General features: G+C 36.5%; 1 protein-coding gene across 2 annotated transcripts in view; it reads left to right on the top strand.

The window, feature by feature from the left end:
* The window catches only part of NUP153 (nucleoporin 153), a 66707-nt gene that overhangs the window by 24363 nt on the left and 17485 nt on the right, over positions 1-24859 (top strand). For both annotated transcript variants that reach the window (XM_052647868.1, XM_052647867.1), the window contains exons 6-17: positions 468-584; positions 675-719; positions 821-877; positions 3146-3292; positions 6080-6132; positions 6418-6544; positions 11473-11610; positions 12251-12349; positions 13975-14062; positions 18390-18515; positions 20546-21166; positions 23928-24125. In XM_052647868.1, coding sequence (XP_052503828.1) covers positions 468-584; positions 675-719; positions 821-877; positions 3146-3292; positions 6080-6132; positions 6418-6544; positions 11473-11610; positions 12251-12349; positions 13975-14062; positions 18390-18515; positions 20546-21166; positions 23928-24125 — 1816 coding nt within the window. The remainder of the gene's footprint in view (positions 1-467; positions 585-674; positions 720-820; positions 878-3145; positions 3293-6079; positions 6133-6417; positions 6545-11472; positions 11611-12250; positions 12350-13974; positions 14063-18389; positions 18516-20545; positions 21167-23927; positions 24126-24859) is intronic.

The following is a 24859-nucleotide window of genomic DNA, read 5'->3' as shown; positions in this document are numbered from 1 at the left end:
TTTGTTGATAAGATTGTGCTTTATCCATTGAATTGTGTTTGCACCTTTTTTTGAAAATGAATTGATCGTATATGTGGCTCTATTTCTGGACTTACTATTCTTTTGACGTGTGTGTGTGTGTGTGTGTGTGTGTGTGTGTGTGTGTGTGTGTGTGTGTGTCCTTTTGTCAACACTGTGCTTTGTCTTGATTGCTGTATCTTTATAGTAAGTCCTGAAATCAGGTACTCTTGAGTTCTCCAAACTTCCCTCGCTCCTCACAGGGTTCAGAGAATTGAAATTTTCAGTTAAGGCATAAAGAAAAAAAGTTGAACATGAGCTTAATGATACCACCCAAAGACAGGTTGCTGTTAACAGTTAATTCTTTTTCACTTTGCACATAAAATTCTGTTTCATAGTTATTTTCACTCTCTGAAATTTGTGCTTTAGAGTATAAAGTTCTAGCAAATAACTCAAGGTTTACACTATAGGCACCAGTCAGAAGACAGATGAAAGCTAAGCAACCCAACGCACAGTCCTATGGTGTCACTAGTTCAACAGCTCGGAGGATATTGCAGTCCTTAGAGAAGATGTCAAGTCCTCTAGCGGTAAGTTTTTAAAATCACAATTAAATTCAGGAGTATAGCAAAATTTAAGCATAGTGAGAAATCTTAATTTCGTTATTTCAACATTAACAGGATGCAAAAAGAATTCCATCTGTTTTTTCTTCTCCTCTGAATTCTGTAAGTGGACTTCTAAATCTTTAAAGAGGTACATTTTCACATGTTGGTGATATCATATTTTTCAGTTTCCCATCCATTCTAATGGTATTTTATTTCTTTAGCCTCTTGATAGGAGTGGGATGGATACCACCACAGACCTTCAGGCCAAAAGGGAAAAGGTAAGCCTTCTAAACTTGGATTTTGCAGCTTCTTGTGAGGGCCTTAGCACATGCTGTATATGTAGTAGGTGGGATATATTGGTTATGTCTTGGCATTTCCATTTTCAGTATCCTGGCAGTCTTTTTATAGTTGATTTACAATATTGTGTTAGTTTCAGGTATACAGCAAAGTGAATCAGTTATGCATATACCTGTATTCCCTCTTTTTTTAGGTTCTTTTCCCATATAGGTTGTTACAGAGTCTTGGGTTCCCTGTGTTGTACAGTAGGTTCTTATTAGTTAACTATTTTGTATATTTCTGGCAGTCTTTATATGAGTAACTCTTAGCTTTTGATAAATGAAGATAGGCTTAAACAGAGCTTGACATGTTTAATTAGCAGTTCAGTGAACTAAAGTTCTCATTGAACATAGTTATTTTGTAAACTTTGCTGATAAACATTATGTCAAATCAGTTATGTGTGATAGGATTTCCAGTTTGCATATCTTCTTCTATCAGTCAGCCAAGACAGCAGAGCTAATGAAAAATATAATACAGTTATATCTTGATAACCCTTTTTATCACATTCTATTTGGTTAAAATTAGTTTGGGGTTTTATTGTGAGAAATAAAAATGCTTGATAGTTAAGGTTAAAGAGGTATAATTTTTGTCAGTTATATTTATGGCTAAGTGCCCTTAAGGGAAAGCAGATTCCCACATCATTCCTTGTAAAGCATTTATTACACCACCAGGTTCCCTCAGGAGTAATTGATTAAAATTATCATAAATCTCTGAATTAATTATAGGAACTGTGTTCAAGATATTGGTAAATGACCATTATTTTACTGCAGTTCTGATGCAGAAAAGGAAAGATTAATTGAACTTTTTCTTGGGATAGCATTGTTTCTCAATTTTTAGTATTACCTTATGGCTCAGCTGGTAAAGAATCCTCCTGCAGTGTGGGAGATCTGGATTCGATCCCTGGGTTGGGAAGATCCCCTGGAGAAGGGAAAGACTACCCACTCCAGTATTCTGCCCTGGAGAATTCCATAGACTGTATAGTCCATCGGGTTGCAAAGAGCTGGACACAACTGAGACTTTCCCTTTCAGACATTTGTAATAAGGCAAGAGGGAATTCATTATTGGCTGCTGTGATGGGATTAAGTTAAGCCATTATCTGCTTTTCGGTGACTCATTTATATCAGATTGTTTAAAAAGAAATAAAATTTTAAAATTGTGTCATTAAGAGAAGTTCTCATCAACAAAAATTTTATTAGTGATTGAGTATAGTATCAGTTGATGGGGTTGCAAGAGTCTGACACAACAAGTGAACAACGACAACAGTGGTTTCAGTAAAATTTTGGTAGCGAATGCTAGGAAATATAAAGGCCAGGATACAGTATTGCTGTTCAGGTTTCACAGTTGCAATCAGAACAGTCTACAGAATAGACTTTCATTGAATTATAGGATCACATTTGTGATGAGGATTTAGGGAAGATCTAGTGACTAGATGGAGGCTTTGCCCTGGAAACCAACATTGTTCACAGCTGCTGCTGGATGAAAGGACTGTATTCATAGTATTATAATCTTTGGACAAAGTAGGAGCTCTTGGCTTTATAGTCATCTCACACCAACTGGAGTTTTGCTGTGTTTCAGTGTACCAAAAGACGTTGACATAACACTTGTGTTCTTTGATAACGAAGCCAGTTTATCTTAATATTTGGAATTCTTCACTGTGCTTTACTAATTAGACTTAAATTGTAAAGACTTGGTTTTTAAATAACAGTGGAGGAAAGTTTACTTGGAGAGATTTGCACACATTTTAAGCAATTCATGTTTTCATAGCTAGTTAAATGTTTATAACTGAAGAAAATATAGATAGTAATTTGGGGAAAATGTGGCAAAATCAATTTTGGTTCATATATTTGAAACTCATCCTGTAAAATCTTAGAATAGTCAAAATGCTCTGCAGAAGTTCCCTTGTGTGTGTCACATGTGTGTGAAAAGTCATTAAGTTTAGAATAAAATAGTGAAACCATTTTGAAAGTATTTGTATATATAGGTATATGTCTAAATAAATTAGTACTTACATAAATTAATAATATAAATGTTAATACCCATTCGTTTACTTTTAGTTTTTCCTCTTAGTGTTTGTTTGCACCCACTGTATATTTCTCTAGAACTAGGTACTCATAGTCTCTAGGTTATATTAACTATTGTCAAATTATTTTTAGACATGCATGGCTGGTATATGAAAATAAGTTTGTCTTTGATTTCTGCCTCTCTGTAAGGTGGACTCTCAGTACCCCCCTGTTCAGAGACTCATGATCCCAAAGCCAGTTTCCATAGCAGCAAATCGAACTGTTTATTTTAAACCATCTTTGACTCCATCTGGTGAATTAAGGAAGACTAATCAAAGAATAGATAAAGAGTACAGTGTGAGTATGTGTTTATTTTCACTAGTCTTTGAGTATTAATTAAAATGAATAAGAACACATTGTAAAGTACAAATAATTTACTGTTGCAGTCTAGCAACTAGATAATGCATAAAGTTTGTGAATTAGTGATTATGAATTGGTATGGCTTTTAATGGTTGACACCTTGGTCATATCCTGAATTAGTGTTTACTAGCAAGCATTGTTTATATTAAATAATTTTGCCACACTACCTTTATTTGTGTGTTTCGTCTGTGTTGTTGAGCTGTTTGAAAATTTCAGATATCATGACTGTTCACCCAGAGTACTTTGGTATACTATATGATACACTAATATCTCCTATGTTACCATGTTTAAGGAAGTTAATGTCAGTTCCTTCCTAATATTATCTAATAATCTAGTTCATATGTTGTTTATAGCTGCTGTTTTTTTGCCACTGCTCAGCTTGTGTGATCTTAATTCCCCAACCAGGGATTGAACCCTGGGGCTCTGGCAGTAAAAGTACCTAGTCCTAACCACTGGGTAGTCAGGGAGTTCCCTATAGCTGCTTTTTTGAGCCTGTATCCAAACAAGTGTGTTAATTATGGTTTTGTCTTTCTAGACCTCAAATCTTTACCCTCACCACACTGTATTTATTTTTATATAACTTCTTTATTGAGATATGATTCTCATACCTTGCTGTTCACCTTAAAGTTGATAGCTCAGTGGATTTAGTGCGTTTACAGTTCATCTTTGTCACTAGTCAGTTGTAGAACATTCTCATCGTCCTCTCCCCCACATCTCATATCCATTAGTCATCACTTCCCACCCCTCCACCTCCAGCCTGAGGCAGCCGTGTATCTTTCTCTTTAGATTTACTTATCTGGACATTTCATATATATGAAATCTTAAAATAAGTAGTTCTTAGTGTTTGGCTTATTTCACATTTTCATCATTAGCATAATGTTTTTAGGTTCACCTCATATCAGACCATCAGTCCTTTTTATTGCTGAATAATATTTCATTGTTTAGATGTAGCGATTTTGTTTATCCATTCATCAGTTGAGGGACATTTGGGTTCTTTTCACTTTTTCACTGTAATGAATACTGCAATGAATTTTGATACAAGTGCCAGTTTTTTTGTGGACATCGATATTTGTTTCCCTTGGGTCTTACACCCTGGAGTAGAATTGCTAGGCACATTGGTATTTGAAAAGGCCCAATCATTTGTCCTCTACTTGGTCTCATATGCTGGGTCTGTGTGTTTTCCTGTGTCATTTAACTAAAGTGTGTTCTTTTTCCATTTATAAAACATCTTCCTATTTGTGCCTTTGTTGGTTTAAGCTTATTGAATCTTCATGACAACTCAATTTCTTGAAAAATTTCAAACTGAAATTGAGAGAATAGTACGGTATTTACCTATTTCCTTTAACTTGACTCACCCGTCTTTAACATTTTGTCATATTTGCTTTATCAGACTTTTAAAAAATAATTTGAACATAATTTTGGACTTGCAGGAAAAATCTTAAGAAGTCCACGTTTTAATACATTTGCTTTATCTTTTTCTGTATTTCTACAAACAAGAAATTCCCTCACATACCTGAAGAAGTTACCCAGACCAGAAAGAAACTTATCATCAGTACAATACTGTTAGTTGCAAATTTTGTTAAGATGCCAGTTGTCCCAAAAGAACAAAAATGGAAGATCATGTCTTAAATTTGTCAAATCTCTTTATCGCCTTTAGTCTAGAATGGGTTTTTTGGTTTTTGGGGGGTTTGGTTTTTGGTATTTCATAACATTGATATTTCTGAAGGAGTACAAGGATGTTTGTTGGCTCATGATTAGATTCTGGTTAGGCACCTTTGGTAGTAATACCACAGAACAAATTCTGAACTCTTCTCAGTATCATATTACAGGGCACTTTCTGCCAGTTTGTCCCGCACTGATGTTGTGATCAGCAGTTTAGGTGGTGTCGATGGGATTTCTTCACTGTGAAGTTGCTAGTATTGTACCTTTTATAACTAATAAGATAACTTTGAGAGTGTAAATATCCTTTTTACCCACCACTGTTAGCAGTTTTGATGATATTTGCCTGAATCTTGTATTTGTAGATGCCAAATGGTGGTTTTCTAATTCTACTGTTTCTTCTACCCTTATGAAGTTGGTTTTCTACTGTAGGAAGTTTTCTCTATGTATGTATTTCTCTGTATTTATTTGTTTAAGTCAGTGTAAATTCTTAAATTTGATAAGATTGTAATCTTTTACTAGCATTATTTATTTTGATGCTTACTGTCCCATATTTGGCCTTTGAACTGGCTCATGTCCTTTTAATATTTTCACATCATTTTCCAACCACTTAGTTGCTTTTTAATATTGTAAAACAACCGAGGCTCATCTTGTGAGTTTTCAGCCCCAGCCCTGAAATCAGCCATTTCTCCAAGGAACCCTGATTCCTTTAGATGGAAGAACTCTTTAAGTTGCAGAGAATCATTTCAAAAGGACCGTCCGTGTAAATTTGATTGCACATTTAATAGGCCATAAGTAAAAGTATTTGTGTGGTTGATAATGTGTATTAAATTTGCATGCTACAGTTTTGTTTAAAAGACAGTTGTGCTTATTATCAGTTTATGTATATAATCTCACTGTAACTCTTGGTCATCATTCAGGTGACAGGGTATAAGTTGTAGATTTTAAAATTCATTAACTAAACAATTGTCAAATTCCTGCTTCCAAATATTAAAGTTCACAGATAAAAAGGTGGTGTTAAAATTAAATAAGCAGCTATGTAAATATGTTCTTTTTTTTTTTTAGACTGATTATGAAAAAAATACAACACCAGGACAAAATAGAGAGCAACAAGAAAGGTAATGTCATCTTTATAGTGAAGCTTCTTTATATTTTTTGTAAGGCCTATATTTGATATGTATCTGCCTTCTCGAAGATTAAAAAGTTTAAAGAAATAGAAACCACACATAGAAATCTACACACATAGAAAACTACACATAGAAATCTGTGAGCTTTTAAAATCACATTCAGCTGAAAATTTATTTTCTTAATTGTTGGCAGATCGATTTTTTTTTAGTATTAATTAACAAGTTATGGACCAGAGTAATATATCATTTGTTTTAATTTTCTTTTTCTTTGCCTAGTGGCTTTTCTTATCCAAATTTCAGTATGTCTGCAGCCAATGGTATATCTCCTGGAGTAGGTGGTGGAGGTGGCAAGATGAGGCGAGAGAGAACACGTGTTGTGGCATCTAAACCTCAAGAGAAGGAGGTAAGGTTACACTCTTGAACATGTATTTTGAAGTATCTTAATACCTTGAAGTTCATTATTAGAAGTTTTGATGCGGTGATGAGGGGACACCTGGAGGTCCCTTGGAAGGATGCGGTTAGGAGAGACCCAGCACAGGAATTATCTGCCATTGAAACAGTTCCTTAAAAGCGTGTGTGTGTTTTAAACTATCAGGCTTTTTAAACCATCTTCACTGTGACCTAATCTAATACCTTAAATTTCTTGGGTATCACTAGTCTAAAGCCATAATTTTTCAAATAAAACTACTGCAATTGAAATTATTTGACCATTGAAATACTATTATGTAGTTAGGTTTTGCCTGTTCCTGAAACATGACGTGTTTGTCTCATGGGCCTTTTCCTTATTATTTGTGAAATTTATCAGTTTTGCAAAAAATAGCAGGTTTTCCCTGTTACATATTTATCCAGTGTGAAGACTCAGCACAGCCCGTTCTGCAGGGTGCATTTGGGTTGATTCCTGTACACGCCAGTGTGAGCATATATGCACATCTCCCCCAGCACACATGCAGTACTTTCTCCAGGCTACTTGTCTAGGAATGGAATTGTTGGATTGTAGGGGATGGAACACGTCTTGCCTTATTGCTCTTCAGGGTAGTTGTACAGTTTAATGCTTCCACATAACAGTAGATAGATCTGGTTTTCCTGTATTTTTACCAGTACTTGATTTTTTTTCTTTTTAATATTAATGTTATGAATGTGAAGTGGTATGCCATTGGATTTTTAATTTGCATTTCCTTCTTTACTAGGGTGAGGAGACATCATTTTGTGAGTTTCTTGGCCATTTTGCGTTTTCTCTTGATGCACTTTTTTCCCCCTTTGGGTTCTTTTACTGGGAAGAATTCTTTATGTATACTGAACTTGAAAGTTTGAAAATGATAAGGACTAACTGGAGATTGGTTAAATTAACTTTTCTGTCTAGGTTGCACTATATATTTTCTAACTACGTGGAGTTGCATCTGGGTCCATTTCAGTCTTCTGTAAATCAGTTTCAGCCTAGCTCAGTCTTTGAAGTTATTTACATCGTACTTTGATTTGTGCTTTTTTTTCTAATTGAAATTGTATTTGTGACTTTCTCATTGACCCATGAGGAATTAGGAGTATGTTTTTAGGTTTTTAAGTAGGAGGTCTTCTGTAACAGTTTCTGTTGACTGAAATTAATGTTTTGATTGAAATTGCTCTGTGTGTGTGTGTCCTTTGTATCTATTGGTATTTTGTTTTGCAGCCTTGCTTAGAGTGAGAGGTCTGTGTTTTTCATGATTTTTTTTTTTAATCTCCCCTTTTCCAGTATAAGAGTTCTGGGCTTGTGCCTCTTTGACTTGTCAGAAGCTTGACTTTAGCAGTTTGGGCTTTCTGCCATATGCCTGTTGGGTTCTGATATTTGAGATCATGCTGGGGACCTTGGCTCAGTTACGGGTCTTGAGACTCTTTGCCTTTAGGTTCTACTTGTTGCTGCACTAGAGTGTGGGGAAGGGAGGGAATGTATTACTGCATTATAACATCTTAAAAATAAAGTTGATCATGTAGCATATAAAATTTTGTACTTAGCAAATTTTTCTTTTCTGCTTGAAACTCTTTATATTGATTTGATTCATTACATTTAGAAAACGAGTTATTTGCCTTGCCTGTGTATACATAACAAAGTGAGTATCTCATTAATAAAGGATTAGTTAATTCTTTAGAAAAGATTTTATATTTATTAGTAAAATGTGTGGCCCCACCTTCTTAAAAGTTTATCCTGATAAGAGGAAAGCATTAGCTTGGTTTATTGTTTACCAGGTGATAGATTGTGAGTTTTATTTCCCTTTAGTTTCTGTTTTTAAAGATACGGTTTCTAGGATCTTCAGCTGTAGCTTAGACTGATCTATATAGCTCAGTTTTAGCTGTCTTGCAGATAGATATGTGTTTAATATAACTTCGCTGCTTTGAGACATTTGGAGGGGGGTTAAAAATTTGTTGACTTTTACTATCTGGTTTACTGTGAGGAGTTTTATGAAAATCAAACCGCCTTTATCACCTTCTCCCTTCTCTGGACCCCCCTCTCTATTCCTGCCAACTGCTGGTTTTGCACCCCAGGATGCCTCCCCTAACCTGTCTGTCCCTGCTTTGTTCCACTCAAGTTACGGTCTCCACATTTCTGAGGAAAGAGATACTAATAATTTGTGGCTGCCCAAATTGGTTGCCTAGCCTGTGGGGTTTCTCCCCCAAAACTTTTCATCTTATATTGGAATACTGCTGATTCACATAATGTTGGGATAGTCTCAGGTAGACAGCAAAGGTAGACATGAAGTTCTGAGGCTGTATGATATACGTTTAACTTTTTAAGTGACTCACAGACTGTTTTCCCCAAAGCAGTTGTAACAGCAGTGGGTGGGGCTTTTGTTACTCTACATCTTTATCAATAGTTGATTGTCATCTTTTAAATTTTAGCCATTCTGCTTTGTGTATGACGATGTCTCATTGTAATTTTAATTTGCCTTTCCCTCTTAATATTTTGTTCTTGTTTATGTGTTTATTGGCCATAATATCTTCTTTTGAGAAGTGTTAGTTTAGAACTTTTGGTCTTTTAAAAATTGGATTGTCTTATTATTATTGAATTGTAGGAACTTTATAAATTCTAGATCCAAGTACTTTGTCAAGATACGTGTCTTAAAACATTTTCTCCCAGTCTGACTTGCCTATTCCTTTTTCTAACAGTATTTTCTGATTAGCAGATGTTCTAACTTTCATGAAGTCTGAACTTAAACATTTTTCCCGTTATATTTACTAAGAAACCTATCCCTGTCTACAAAAAAAGTCTTCCTGTGTTTTCCTCTGGAAGATTTATAGTGGTGCTTCTGTTGAGAAGATTTTCCTAGTTTTCTTTTTGATTTCGTATATGGTCCATAGATTATTTAGAAGTGGATTTAGTCATGATTTTAATGTTTTGAAATGTATTGAGACTTGCTTTGTACCCGAGCACATGGTCTGCTTGTTGAGTCTTGACCAATGTGTAGTCTGTGGTTGCTGAGTGTCAGATACGATGACTGATACTAATTCTAACATCATCTTTGTTCTTACTGAATTTTGTGGGGAGTGGGGAAGGGAGGTATGTGTCTAGTGAATTGTTGAGATACGAGTTAAAAGTTGGCAGTTTTTACTTGGTGAATTTGTCTTTTTCCTGTTAATTATATCATTTTTTGCTTGTTTATCTTGAGGCCCTCTTTGGTATGTACACCTTATCTAAGGTGGCCTCTCAATAGTTTGCCCCTTTTAATATTACTAAATGTTCTTTAAAAAAGTCTTTGGAAATATTCTTTGTCTTGAAATCTACTTCATCTGGTATTTAATATAGCCAGCCACTTTGATACTAAAATATGCCTTCTTAGGGTTACTACTATATGCAAGTTAAATTTTTGTCCATCCATTAACTTCCAATCTATTTATCTGTCTTTATGTTTAATGTAAGTAAATCTCTTACAGACAGCATGTAATTGAGTCTTGCTTGCCCTTTTTTAAATATTCTAATTGGCCTGTTTACTTATAAATAACATAATTACTGGTATGGTTGGATTAAGGTCTACCTTTTTTATTTTCTATTTTCCCCATTTTTAAATTTCTCTCTTGTTCTTTTTGAAAGCTTCCTTCTTTTGGGTTAATTGGATATTTCTTAGCATTCCATTTTTTGTTGGTTTTATATCTCTGACCCTTCTCCTAATTTACACAGTCCTCTTGGGATTATGGTGTCTTTAACTTTCTAAATTCTACTTTGTGTTAATATTGATCATTTCCTATAAGATTTAAGAATCTTGTAACTTTATAGTTTGATTTACCACCCCCTTTTCCTTGGTATTTTATGCTGTATATCATTTATATTACATTTAGATATGCTGTAAATCCACAATACATTTTTGCTTTACATACTTAATGTGTATTTTAAAGAAACTAAAAGGAAGAGATGTTTACTCACATATTCTCCACTTCTTCCAGAAATCTGAATTTCCATTTGGTGTCATTTCCCTACACCCTGAAGAACCTGTAGAGCAGGTTTTAGTTTTGTTTTATCTAAGTGCCTTTATTATACACCTGTAGTTTACACAGATTTGCTCTGCCAGAGATTTGGAGAGTTTATATGCAGACTTGGGACTCCCCTTCTGTGGCACTTCATCTCCCCTTATTTTCTAGCTACTGTGGTCACCCTAGTCTGTCCTTTGAATGCCTCAATCAACAGATTTGCAGTTTTCTCTGAATTTCAGCTGTACAACTGGCACCAACTCAAAGAGGACAAGAAACTCCTCCCTTCTTCCCAGTATCTTCTTCCCTCCAATATCTACTTGCTTTTGGTTGCTTTCTGATGTTTTCAGATGGTTGTTTTTAATATATTGTCAAGCACCTATAATTGTTACTTGTAAGAGCATTGGTTAAATACAAGGTCTTCCACCATTAGCGGAAGTGGAACTCAATTTTTGTCTGTTCTAATATGGGTCATTTGAGACTAGTGGAGATCTTTGCTTACCTTGAAATAAAAACCGAAGCAGTTCACCAAACTCATCAGTACTGATGTTCATCAAATGCTTATGTTACATGCCAAGACCAAAAGTGACTTTGTTTCGTATTTAAACCACAACTCTGATATGTTTTTTTTTTTTTTTTCCCATTTTCACCAGCTAGGAAATTGGTACTGAGGACAGATAGGTTCACAAAGTCACATTTCTGGATGGTGGCACAGCTGGGATTCAAATCTTGTTTAGTTTTTTCTTATTCAAGAGCCTACATGGTTAACACTGCATATGCTACCTCATCCCTGTTTATTCTGAATTTGCATGTAACTATATCCGTTCTAGCTGAAAATACGTTGATACAACAGAATGACAAAAGATGAAATTTGTCATTATAAAATATGTTGTGTTTTAGGAAGTGGAAGTACCAGTATTACCGAAGATCTCTCTACCCATCACCAGTTCTTCACTGCCTACCTTCAATTTTAGTTCTTCTGTGATCACAACTTCCTCTCCATCACCCATTAGTCCTTCACAATCATTAACAAATAAGGTAAAAAAACCATTGTACCATAGAGGTGCTTTTTGTTTTTTCTTTATTTTAAAAAAGCTAATCTGATTAAATCAGTGCTTAATTTTCACTATGGGAATTAACAACTCAGAAATTTGAGAAAAACGGAAATAGCATTGGCTTTTAAAGAAAAGGTACCTCATAATGGGAACATTCTTCAATTCTTGTGAATGTATTAGAGGAAGAGTGTATTGTAAGTCTGTTTTCAAACAAAATTTCCGTTTAAAATACTTTATTTATTTTTGGTTAATAATGAATTTCTGCTTTTTAAAAAAATTTCTCAAGTAGGATTAACATCTTTAGGACTAACATGCTCCTAAAATTTGTATGCTTTTTTTCCTAACTTTTACTTTTTCTGAACATTTTCTTATAGATGTTATTTTATTCCCTTAAGTAATTATCTCCCTCCAAGATCATGTACATTCCTCTTCGAAGAGGAAGCCAAATCTTAACAACAGTTACATGTTGAGTAGTTTTCAGAAGTTAAAAGTGATTTTTTAAATTTAAAAGGGAAAAAAAAATGCTTTTGGCTTCTTTGTAATTTGCTTAAGGTCTATTTCACTGCCAATTTCTTTTTCTAAAAAGCTTTTTGTGTCATTTCTTTAATAATTTGAAAAACCAGGTACAAGTGACCTCTCCAAACAGCACTGGCAGCCCCTTGTTTAGATTTTCATCTCCAATTGTAAAATCTACTGAGTCAGATGTACTACCTCCGTCATCTGTAAGTAGCAAGCAAAGAGTATTTCATATTGATTGATTCCAAAGGCATACTGTATTTTTAAGCTCTAAGATACCATTGGTGGTAAGAAATGCCATTTTTCTTACCAAAAAAATTCCGGTGTACAGAAAACTTTGAACATCTATACACAAAATATATGTGTATGTATATATGTATGTATCTTCTCATGTACCATTTGAAAGTTAGGATGGAGATATTTTGGTACCCTTACTTTTCTTTGTATCGCCTAAGAAAAAAGGTACTTCTTTGCATACCCAAAAAATGTAACGTGATGTTAATAGTAATATCGTGTGCACATTCAGATTTACCCATCAGCCTCAGACTCTCATTTAATTGCTGTTTTGTTTCTCTTGGTACCGGATCCAGTTACAGTTAAGACTTAGCAACTAAGTCATATTGCATTTAGTTAGCATGTCTCTTGGATTGTCTTTAATCTAGAAAAGTTGGAAGGTTTTATGTGCCACTATATATTTGTTTCTTCATAGTAAATATTTTGAGTAAGAATGGTATATAAGTTGGAGACTTCCCTGGTGGTCAGTGGCTGGGACTCTGCCTGCCAGCTTGTGGCCCCTCCACCCAGTGCAGAGGGCCCAGGTTCTGTCCCGGGTTGGAAAACTGGATCCCGCATACCGCAACTGAAACCTGGCATAGCTAAATACGTAAATATTTTTTAAAAAAGAAAATAGTACATAAGTTTAATGTTCTAGTTGCCCCATCTCTGTTTGGCATGTGTATCATTTTAACATGTTCAGTTCAGTCGCTCAGTCGTGTCCGACTCTTTGCGACCCCATAAATTGCAGCACACCAGGCCTCCCTGTCCATCACCAACTCCCGGAGTTCACTCAAACTCAGATCCATCGAGTCGGTGATGCCATCCAGCCATCTTATCCTCTGTCATCCCCTTCTCCTGCCTCCAATCCCTCGGAGCATCAGAGTCTTTTCCAGTGAGTCAACTCTTTGCATGAGGTGGCCAAAAGTATTGGAGTTTCAGCTTTAGCATCAGTCCTTCCAAAGAACACCCAGGGCTGATCTCCTTCAGGATGGACTGGTTGGATCTCCTTGCGGTCCAAGGGACTCTCAAGAGTCTTCTCCAACACCACAGTTCAAAAGCATCAATTCTTTGGTGCTCAGCTTTCTTCACAGTCCGACTCTCATATCCATACATGACCACTGGAAAAACCAGAGCCTTGACTAGACATGTTACCTTCTGTTTTTTTACTGTGTCCTTGTTTTCTGTTACAACTAGATGTTCCAGATCATTTTGTAATTTCCCTGCCAAATGCCTGAAATCTACTCAATGTCCATGAAGTCTCATACTTTTTATTAGGAAATGGCATTTAGAAACCCAAAAGTGAGCATCAGGAACACATTATTATTTTATGTAATGCTTTGAATGAAAAAATGCTTTAGAAATTTAAAATGCTCTTGTTAAAGACACACCATTCATTATAAGAAGCACACCGATTTTAGAGATTTAAAATAGGAAAAACTGTGAATCTTAGAATATGTGAAATCCAGTATACTTTTTGGACTTGAAATAGAGCTTTGTATTTGATAGATTGTTTAAAGCTAAATGGACAGTTAAAGGACAACTTCTCTCTCTACAGATTGGATTTACATTTAGTGTGCCTGTGGCAAAAACAACAGAACTTTCTGGCTCTAGTAGTGTTTCAGAACCAATTACAGGTAGTTCAGGTAAGACACTTTTTCTCATAATATTTTACATAAAAATTGGTTAATATTTCAAATTACTTATTTTACCTTTGGTCATTCTTATAAATGCTTTTATGTGAATATAATTAGCTCCCTAAATGTGAATAAGTTACAGCTTGTGAAGGGGATGGTCACAATAGCAAATTTATCCAGTCTTTGTTTAATCCCAAAAAAGTGACAGTTTATTATAAGTGAAATCTCAATACAAGAAATTCAAGGGTGTTCCACATTGTAATTACAGTGGATTCCATCTCAGAGTTTCTCGTGAGTTCACAAGCATTTTTATGCATAAGGATTGTATTAGCCTCTGCAGACAGTAGTAGTACATAATTTCTCAAAAAAATGGGCTATTTCTCAAAAAATTATCGATTTGAATAGATAAATAGACCATAGGAATTTGCTGTGGTGGTCATGATGTGTGCTCTCAAGTATTGGGTGCTTGGGAAATGAAGAATCATCTGGGCTAAACTGCTCAGGTCAAGAATTGAGAGGAACGGCTTCTCCCCCAACAAACAGCAAATACAAGCGAACAAGAGGAGAAGTCTGATGCACTTTGAAAATAGCGACTAATTTGTCATGAGATTGAGAGGTAGCTTTAAGTTCTAAAGATTCTTGAGTGCTACGCTAAATAACTGAATTTTAATTTGAATGATAGGAAAACACGGCATGATTTTTATACTGTGCAGGGCGCGGTGTGAGATGGTTCCTTGGAGTAACAGCAGTGTGTTGAGGGGGTGTGGGTGGGAGAGGGGTATTATGGACTGAGATATCAGTTATGGGGCTGTTGCCTTATTCAGAAGTGTTGACTATCTGCTGAGTTTGGGAATCTTAAAAAACTAGATCTTCCCTTATAGATAGATTTTTTTTTTTTTTTTTAAATCAGAATATCAAAGAACCAGGACCCATAAGCTGAGAAGGTCTTTGGTTTGTATGGTCTGGAAGACAAGAGTATAAGTTCTGCAAGTAGCACAGAATAAGAATTTTACTGGTATGTTTGCAGTCCTAACTTCTGTTGAATAAAACAGCCCTGTGTACGAGAAAGTAACAAGTATATTTTGGGTGTACTTAACATGTGATTTTTCTTTCTTTAATGTTACTGTGAATTCAAGAAAGAATAAATTGCATTTTCATGCCTGGTTATGAGGGAAAGGCATTAAAATGCTTCCATTTTTACTAATGCTTTACTAATGATCCCTGAATGAGTAACAGTTTGTTAAAACTTTTATGTTTCATTACATGTGGGGAAATTACTCAAGAGTTTATAAGACGTGTATTTTAAGTAGTATATATAGAATTGTTCTTACATTGACACTTCTGTTTCTTACCACTTTGGTAATTGAAAAGCTGATTGAAAATGTGGAAGTCATGGTTAATTACTGTATGATAGGAGCTAATTTTCACATTATCATCTTTTTCCGTCTCTGAGTACATTTGAAGAAATCCTTAAAATTTACCTTAAATTCTAAAAGCAATTCAATTTTGACTGTAAAGGAATATAGAATGTGATAATGCATAAAAGCCGATTTTTCTTTGTTTTAACACAGTTGTAAGAAGTAGGTATGGTGTTTTGGTTTTTGCACATTTTTATTATTGAGGTGAAATTGAGATAAGATGTAATCATGGGCTTCTCTAGTGGCTCAGTGGTAAAGAACCCGCCTGCCGAGGCAGCAGACACAGGTTCGATCCTTGAGTTGAGAAGATTCCTGGCGAGGGAAATGGCAACCCACTCCAGTATGCTTGCCTGGGAAACCCCATGGACACAGGAGCCTGGCGGGCTACAGTCCATGGGGTTGCAGAGACAGACATGATTTAGAGACTAAACAATGACAGGAACGAAGTTGATCATTTAAAGGGAAACATTCAGTGGCATTTACTACATGGACAGCGTTGTACAGTCACCACCTTAACTAGTACAAAACACGTTTATCCTAAACCTAACCAGTTTGTCTCCATTTCCTGTACCCCTAACTGCTGGCAGCTAGTGATCCATGTTCTATTTCTGTGTATCCACCTGTTCTGGAATCACACAGTGTGACTGTCTGCATCTGGCTTCTCACGTTTCAAGGTTCATCTGTGTCGTAACGTATACTGTTAGCATCATTCCTTTGTGGCTGAAAGATGCTGCGCTCTTTTGATACACCATAACTTACCTGTTTATTTGTTGGTGGACATCTGGGTTATTCCATCTTTTGACTATTGTGAATAGTGTTGCTAATAAAAGTACATGTGCTTGTATTTGTTTCAATACTGGCTTCAGTACTTTAGAGGATGTACCTAGGAATGGAGTTGACAGGTCAGATGGTAGTCCTACAGTTAACTTTTTGAGGAATTAATGAAACTTATTCTCAGCAGCCAGCCTGTTTCCCATTCGCACCAGTAGGACTCTCCATGTTCTCACCATGCTTATTCTTTTCCTTTTTTTGATGATAGCCGTCCTAGTGGGTATGAAGCAATGCTTCATTGTGGTTTTGGTTTGCATTTATTTCCCTGAGGACTATGTTTAGCTTTCTTTTTTCTTTTTAATGGAGAAAGATTTATTGCAGGACCAAGCAAGGACGATGGATGGCTTGTGCTTTAAAAAACTTGACTTTGTGTTTAGCATCTTCTCATGTTCTTTTGGCCTTTTACATATCTTCTTGGGAGAAATGTCTGTTTAAGTCCTTTGCCCATTTTTAAAATTGGTTTCTCGTTGTGTTGCTGAGTTATTTGCCTTTTTGTATAGTCTGGCTACTAGATCTTTATCAGATATGTGATTGGCAAGTATTTTTTCCCTGTTTAGTTGATTGTCTTGTTACTTTCTTGCTTATGTCCTTGGATGCAGAGATTTCTAATTTTAGTGAAGTTTAGTTTTTTTTTCTTGTGCTTTTGGTGTCCTAAGAATTCATTGTCATGGTCATGAAGATGTACCTCTTAGGTTTTCTTTTCAAGAAAAGTTTAGTTTGGTTTTAGTTCTCTTATTTAGATCATCAATCCATTTTGAATTAATTTTTGCTCATGATGTGAAGTAAGGGTAGATAGGTTTTCTTGAACTGCTTTACCCATTATTACTAAATTGGTGAAAACTTAAAAAAACCTGGTTATTCATACTTTTGAAAATCTCAGGCGTTCTCAGAAATAGAGTAGTAGACTGCATCCCCAGATACACGTCACTGAGCTTCAGCCTTTGCCATTTTGCGACCAGTCTTGTTTCTCCTACCTTCGCTACTCTGCTCACACACGCAGATGCAACTGCCAGGTAATTTTCAAATGATGCTTCATCTGTAAACAGAAGCACTCCCCCTTAAAAATGTGTTGACAAAATGATCATCATACTCACAGTGTAAAGTATTTTAAGTATAAGAATATTATACTTATTTTAAGTATATGTTCATTTTAGCAAGTTTGGGAAACATAAAAAGTAACAGCATTACTCTAGATGTAAACAGGCACAATCTTCTGGACTTCCTAACCTACTCTTTCCCGTAACTGTTCTTCTGAGAATGATTTTTGTGGCTGCATAGCATTCCATCATGTCAGTGTTCTGTAATTTATGTAGCTAGACCCTTTTATCACGTATTTATCATTCAGGTTTTCAGCATAATAACTGACAGGTATTTTCAATCATAGGGTGAATTTTTAGAAGAAGTATCTGACTTAAACAATCATTTTTAAAAGCTTTAAACATTTTTAAAAGTTCAAAAAACTTTATTTTTGACTGCACTGGATCTTCTTTGCTGCACATGGACTTTCTGTAGTCCGGCAAGCAGGGGCTGCTCTCTGCTTCTTGTCTTGGTGGCTTCTCTCTTGGGGGAGCACAGGCTATGGAGGGTGCGCAGGCCTCAGTAGGTGTGGTTCGTGGGCTTACTTACCCCAGGGCATGTGGAATCTTCCTGGGCCAAGCAATTGAACCCATGTTCCCTGCATTGGCAGGCTGATTCCTAACCACTGGACCACCAGGAAAGTCTGAATGTTGTTTTTAAATCAATTGTTAAAGTTTCTGTATAATCAAGGCATATTTCATACAGTGTTTGAGCTTGTCCCAGTTGCCATATCTTCTGTAAGATTTGTTTTGATTTTCTTGATTACTGGTGAACTCATTGACTCTTATCATTATAGTGGATGTATAACTGACTCATTTATAGGTTATATATAGTTTATATATATATTTGTTTACTCTTTTGGAGGAGAGATGTACAGTCCTTTGTTGTTCATTACCTTTGGGTTATGGTAATTTTTTTTCTTTTTTTTAGAAGTTGATTGAAAGATCTTTCTAATGCATGTAACTTGCTTTTTCTTGTCGTAATATCTTTTACAATTACAAAAATTACAGCTCAAGATACCACTGCAGTGAACAGTACAAGCTATAAGAAGAAGCAAGATGAAGATTGCGAGAGCCCTTTCAGAGCGGCGAAAACCCTGAAAGAAGGAAGTGTCTTAGATGTTCTGAAGAGCCCTGGTGAGATGCCCTTGAGATAGTCAGAAATCTTAATTATAAAATCATGATTTCATCTCAGTTTTTTTTGTTACACTTTGTTGTACTTCAGGCTTTTAAAAAATGGTGTCTTGTCTTTTGAATGTAGTGATAGTTCAGGTGTAAATTTTTTAGGCAAAAGACCTTAGAAACTATTCCTTTAGAATTCAAGGACTGCATTAAAATGGAATCTCTAAGAGGCAAGTATAGAAGAAAAAAAATGTGAATTGCATGTTGAGATGGGCCAATAATTAGAAAAAGTAGATAAACTTGATGATATACGTGGACATGTCTCTCTCTGAGAGCATTGAACTGCCTTGTCCTCAGATTACTCCCCAGTTGTGGTGTGTATATAACAAAGCCAAGTGGGAAGAAAACATTGGCTAATTGTAACACAGTGTGTGTGGGGGCGGGGGGAGGGTAGTACTGGAAAAGAAGTAAGATATGAATGCTGGTGGGTAATATTTGAAGATGATGAATAGAAGTAAGTGCTCAAATAGGAATGGGTTTTCAGTTTGAAAATCAGAGGATAGCATAATTCCAACTGGGATGTATACAATAAGAATATAAAAGGATTTATAAGATAATGTAGTAGCTCCGAAAGAGTTTAGATTTATCCAGTACATGTGTTCATGTATAGGTGAATAGGAGTTTCAGTAATAAGGTTGGCTGCTACAAGATATAGAGAGATTGGGGGTTGGGGAGGTTTGGTGTAGCTCCCATTTCATAGATTAGTATACTGCTTACTGGAGTCTCAGTATAGATGATTTTATGCTATAGGCAGAGCTCCAGAATCCTGTGCTGGGATGAACCAAGTGGTAGCATCAAATGCATATATTATAGTCTATCATCATAGAAGTTTCACTCTGCCTGGATCCATAATGCCCACTCCCTCTTTTAAACTGTTTCAGAAAGCAAAAATTTGGAGTAGTTATATGTTCTCTTGAGGGAAATTTTAAAAATCCAAAAAGAAAAAACTGTAACACCTTGAAGTGGTTGCTGTTAGAATTTTGCCAACTTTCATGACTCAGGTTAATCATTAACAAAACAGTACATTGTTGTCTGTTGGGAGTAACTGAAGCATTTGGAATTGCTTTGTCTTTCAGGGAAAAATAGCTCTAGGTTGGATTATTTCTTGGTGCCACTAAAAACCTCTAACAACCTTGTATATCATCTTTTCCTCTCTTTTTCTTTACTTTGATGCTACAGTCTAGAGGGTTTTTTGGTGAATGTAGAATAAATGTTAATTGGTCCAAAGTAAAAGGATTGAAAGGTGGTTTCTCCAAATAAAGTATAGCTTGAGTGAATCAATTAAATGATACCACAAAACCTTTCCTCATTATTTCATGATTGTACGTGTATACCTTCAGTTCAGTTCAGTCGCTCAGTCATGTCTGACTCTTTGCAACCCCATGGACTGTAGCCTGCCAGGCTCCTCTGTCCACGGGATTCTCCAGGCAAGAATACTGGAGTGGTTAGCCATTCCCTTCCTGGATCTTCCTGACCCAGGAATCGAACCAGGGTTTCCTGCATTGGCAGGCGGATTCTTTACCGTCAAAGCCACCTGGGAAGCCCCAAGTCATAAATTAGGTGTTGACTGAACTACAGTAAACTAAAATTCCTAGAGGAGGATGATACACTATAAACAAAACACCTTCTGTAGACTTTTAACTGGGTTGTCGGTTATTAACTATGTAATTAGTACTAGAAATACAGCTTAGGTGAAAACTCGCAAGTAGTTCTTGGATTGTAATAATTCTGTAATTAAGGTAAAAAATGTTTTCTCCCAGGAATAATATTACTAACAGCTATAAGCGTATCACATTATTGGGTTGGCTGAAAAGTTTGTTTTGGGTTTTTCTGTAAGATCTTACGGAAAAAACCCAAATGAACTTTTTGTCCAGCCCAATATTAATTAATGTTATTAATAATTATTAACAGTAAACAGGGAGACATTGTAATCAAAACATTAACTAATTTTTCCCCTCCCACCCCCCTCTTCCCCCCGGTTGTAGGTTTCGCATCACCGAAGGCAGATTCTCTTGCTGCTCAACCTGCCACCACAAGCCCGGTAGTTCACACAAGACCAGCAATAAGCAGCTTTTCTTCTAGTGGAACTGGGTTTGGGGAAGGTTTAAAAGCTGGGTCGTCGTGGCAGTGTGATACTTGTCTACTCCAGAACAAAGTCACAGACAACAAATGCGTAGCCTGCCAAGCAACAAAATTGCTACCAAAAGATTCTGCTAAACAGACTGCAACTGGGACACCAAGTAAAAGCGGCAAACTGACTGTTTCCACACCAGGGACGACAGGCTTTGGAGACAAATTTAAACCAGCAGTAGGAACTTGGGATTGTGATACCTGTTTAGTGCAGAATAAACCTGAAGCGATAAAATGTGTAGCTTGTGAAACACCGAAACCGGGAACTGGTGTTAAGCGAGTCCTTACGTTGCCAGTGGCTTCAGAAAGTGCTGTAACTGTGGCTGCTTCCTCCTCCAGCTGCACTGTGACCACTGGTGCCTTAGGATTTGCAGATAAATTCAAAAGGCCCGTGGGATCTTGGGAGTGTCCAGTGTGCTGTGTTTCTAATAATGCAGAAGACAATAAGTGTGTGTCCTGTATGTCTGAGAAACCAGGTACGTTTATGGCTGTTTGGAATAATTTTGTTCATTACTTTAATAGAACATTTTAATTCTATTCTCTGTAAAACAGCGAAGAACAAACCTCAGTATTTTAGATGTTTCAGGACAAGCATTTCCTCCTATGTCATAATTTTCCAAACTGTCTTGAGATAAAAATGACTTGCCTGGAACTGGCACTGCATGTTCTCTTAAGCTAGGTTGTGTGTTAATCAGTCCAGCATTTGCTTTGACCTCTTCTTTGTGTGCACTTTTATTAGAAACTTCTGGCTCTTCGTGATCATTTTCAAAGTTGGCTGATACAGGTGCAAAGGTCTTAGAACGGAGCACTCTTTCTCAGACCTTTACACAGAATAAAATACTACTCTGTCTCTTTTTCTCAAAGAGGAAGTGAGGATGGCTAGCGATCATTTCCATAGCTAGTTTCATTAAGCAGTAGACAGTATTGCGTTATCAGAAGAGTGTGGCTGAGCACTAATGATGATACCTGTACCTGTATGTGCTATCTGCCAGAGACCCTGCAATGATCAGAAATTATTAAATCGTTAATGAAAAAGTACTATTGGGCAGACAGAAAAATGGAGCTAGAGTTGAATTTTTCCTGTTTCTCTGTTCAATTTTGAAAGAGTTACTGAAGATTTACACTGATCTTTAATTCATTTGGAATTAATTCATTTGACTCTTTGATGTTTTTGTAATGCTATTCTTTGGTACAGATACATGGTAACATAGATACTAAATAAAACATGTTATGAGTGTCCTGGGAATTATACTTCCTATTCTTATTGCATTATTGATGGATGCGTGGTTTTGTGTCTACAGTGAAAAGCTTTTCATAGCCTAGAACCCTATCCTAACACAAGGGGTGTGCTGTATTTCTTGATTCCTGCTAGACATCTCTACAGGAATAAGATTTCAGAGTCTTTATTCTGAAATATCTTTCTCTTCCCATCTGTCATCCTCATTGTCCCTTTAACAAAAAAAGCTGTTGATGGATGTCTGAGAGCAAAATTAATTGAGTTGATGGGTCAAACTTGTACTTTTGTTCAATCATCTGGTGGCTTTTTGGAGGATGGATTTGAAGGCAACAAAATTTGGAGACCAGAGCACAGATTAGGAAGTTAATAATATAGATAGAGATAGTGGTGATATCTACTAATGAAATCAAATGGAGGGGGATAGAATAATGTATTGAGTTGAAGATACATTAAGTTCAAGCTGCTGAAGTTGACAGGTATGTGTGAGAAGACTTTTTAAGATATAAAACTGATTATAGACACTCTGGACTGGAGACACAGATTTGGGAATCATTCACTCATAATTTTCAAATACATGATGAGAGAAGAGGTGATGTAAGGTGAGTGAGTGGAGTAAACAGAGAGGATAGCCTAAAACTGAACTCTGCTTAGCTTAAGAGAGTAGCAAGAACAGAACTTCGAAACAGTTAATTGAGAGGAAAGACAAGAACCAAACAAGAACCACGTAATACTGGTTGCTTCTTGCAAGGATGGGTTTCAAGGGAACCAAACCAGAAGTCTCAATAAGGCTGTCCCCTAGAAGAGCAGCAGAAGGGTCCGAGGAAGAGAATGAAACAGATTGCAGAGATACATCAGGGAGGAGTTGTCTTCTCACCAGGCCAGCCAGGTGCGTAGTGGAACTCCCATCGAAGAGGTAGTACGGCACTGACGCCCGGAAGTATGGGTCTTGGGTGCTAATGGGAAAGATTTTGTTGGTGATTAAAATCATCAGGGTAGATGAGACCTTGTGAGAGGGCAGTGGACCAAAGATGGTAGGATTTTATTGGCAAAGTGGAAGAAAACATACCGATAAACCACAGAGCAGGTAACTGGGAGAAGTGACAACAGCCGGAGGACATTGAGAGAAGTGGGGCTTCCAGAGCGAATGGCTTTACTCGCAACCCTGCATTTCTTCACGCAGCTGCGCCTTACTGAGCCGTCCCTCCTATGCTGCTGCCTCTCCCCACGAAATCACTACGTCTGCTTAAAAGTGTAAATAGGACCTCTCCGAATCCTCCTGTCTCGTAGTAGTGTCTTCTCTGTGCGCTTATTTAGATCGTTTATCATTCCATCTTGGCGATGGTACTATGCATTTACGTTTGTTTTACTTTCCCCTTTTTAGACCAGAAGCACCTTTAGTCATCTTGATATTCCCAGAACCTAAGAACATTACAGTGCTTAATCAATGTTTATTAAATGGCTACGTTTTAACAGAAATGCCTTGAACATAGTAGGTCATGTCTACTTGAGTTGCAAAGTGGATAGTAGAACACTTCTGTGCAGAAATGGTCATTTCAGAGTCAGAGATCTGTGCTTTGGAATCTTGAAATTAATATGGCCATGACTGTATTTTATGTGTTAGGCTCTTCCCTACGATTTATAACTTATGTTTTATAATCTGTGATGCTTAACAAAATTTGGCAAACATTATTAAGGAAAATTTAGTCTTTTATGCTCTGATCTGTGAGCATCAGTTTAAAAAAAAAAAAACATGGCTATTCAACCTTGGGGTTAAGAGGGCACTCATCAGTGAGCAAGGTGAGTGTGAGTTGCTCATTTATAAGACTAAAAGAAATCTGAGATGTCTGGACCGTTTTTAAAAACGTGATGTTTATATTTCTGGCATTTTCTTATCTTAATAGGAAACACTGATAAAAATCGTTCATTTGGACTTACGTGGTGTCATGGAGATCATGACATAATGTAAATTAGAATTATTGTATTTTTGCTTTGTTTTTTAGGAAGTTCAGTACCTGTTTCAAGCAGCGGCACGGCCCCCCCAGTCTCCCTGTCATCTGGAGGCTGCCTAGGATTGGACAAGTTCAAGAAACCTGAGGGAAGCTGGAACTGTGAAGTGTGTCTAGTGAAGAATAAAGCAGATTCTACCATATGTATAGCGTGTGAAACTGTAAAGGCACACACAAAGCCCGAGTTTACAGGTGAGGTGTTGGTAAAGTGCCTCCTTATAAAGTAAAATGTTTGCACAGCTTTGTTTTTAAAACCATTCTTTCTTGAAAATTCTTGTAAAATGAGGTGTTGTCCTGGACTTTCAGCTCATAATCTATCTCTGAATTACCATGTAGTTGAGTTATTTGGTGGTCAGGAGTGAGGATATACATTTGGTATTTTACTAGTTTTCCTTTGAGAAGGAAAATGCTTGTTGCAGCCCACTGAAGTAATGACATGACTAAGGGTTACAGCTGGTTTGAAGAACACTGCACTTGGATTTTAGGAGGTCGCTAGAACTCATTCTGTAACTGTTGCCTCACGGTCTCTTTCTCATTTTCCCCACTGGTAGTAATCACCATACCTTAAACCTTCTTTCTGAGGCAGAAGTGCCTTTGAACTCCTTTGAGGCAGAGGTGATGATTAGTTAATATTGTCTTTGACCTCTTTATTTTTTCGCTTTCTGTCTGATGTCACATAAGGCATTTTCAAGCCCATGTGGATAGTAGCCATTTGCTCTTGAGATGCTGATGTAATTTTTCAAGTAAGTTTCTTAGGGAAAGAAAGTTGGGTGGGTAACCATTAAAGGAAAGGAAATCTGAAGACAAATGCTTTTTACAAGTGCTTGGCTGTCACTTGTTAAGTTACATGTGGGTAAGTGGGAACAGTGCTTAAGTATCCTGGTACCGTTCATTATCTCTGTGGAGCCAGTCAGTCAGGTGCTTAA

Source organism: Budorcas taxicolor, chromosome 11, assembly GCF_023091745.1.
Source record: "Budorcas taxicolor isolate Tak-1 chromosome 11, Takin1.1, whole genome shotgun sequence".
Lineage (NCBI taxonomy): Eukaryota > Metazoa > Chordata > Mammalia > Artiodactyla > Bovidae > Budorcas > Budorcas taxicolor.
The sequence above is the reverse complement of the archived record's forward strand: the minus strand, read 5'-3'. Positions and strand labels throughout refer to the sequence as shown.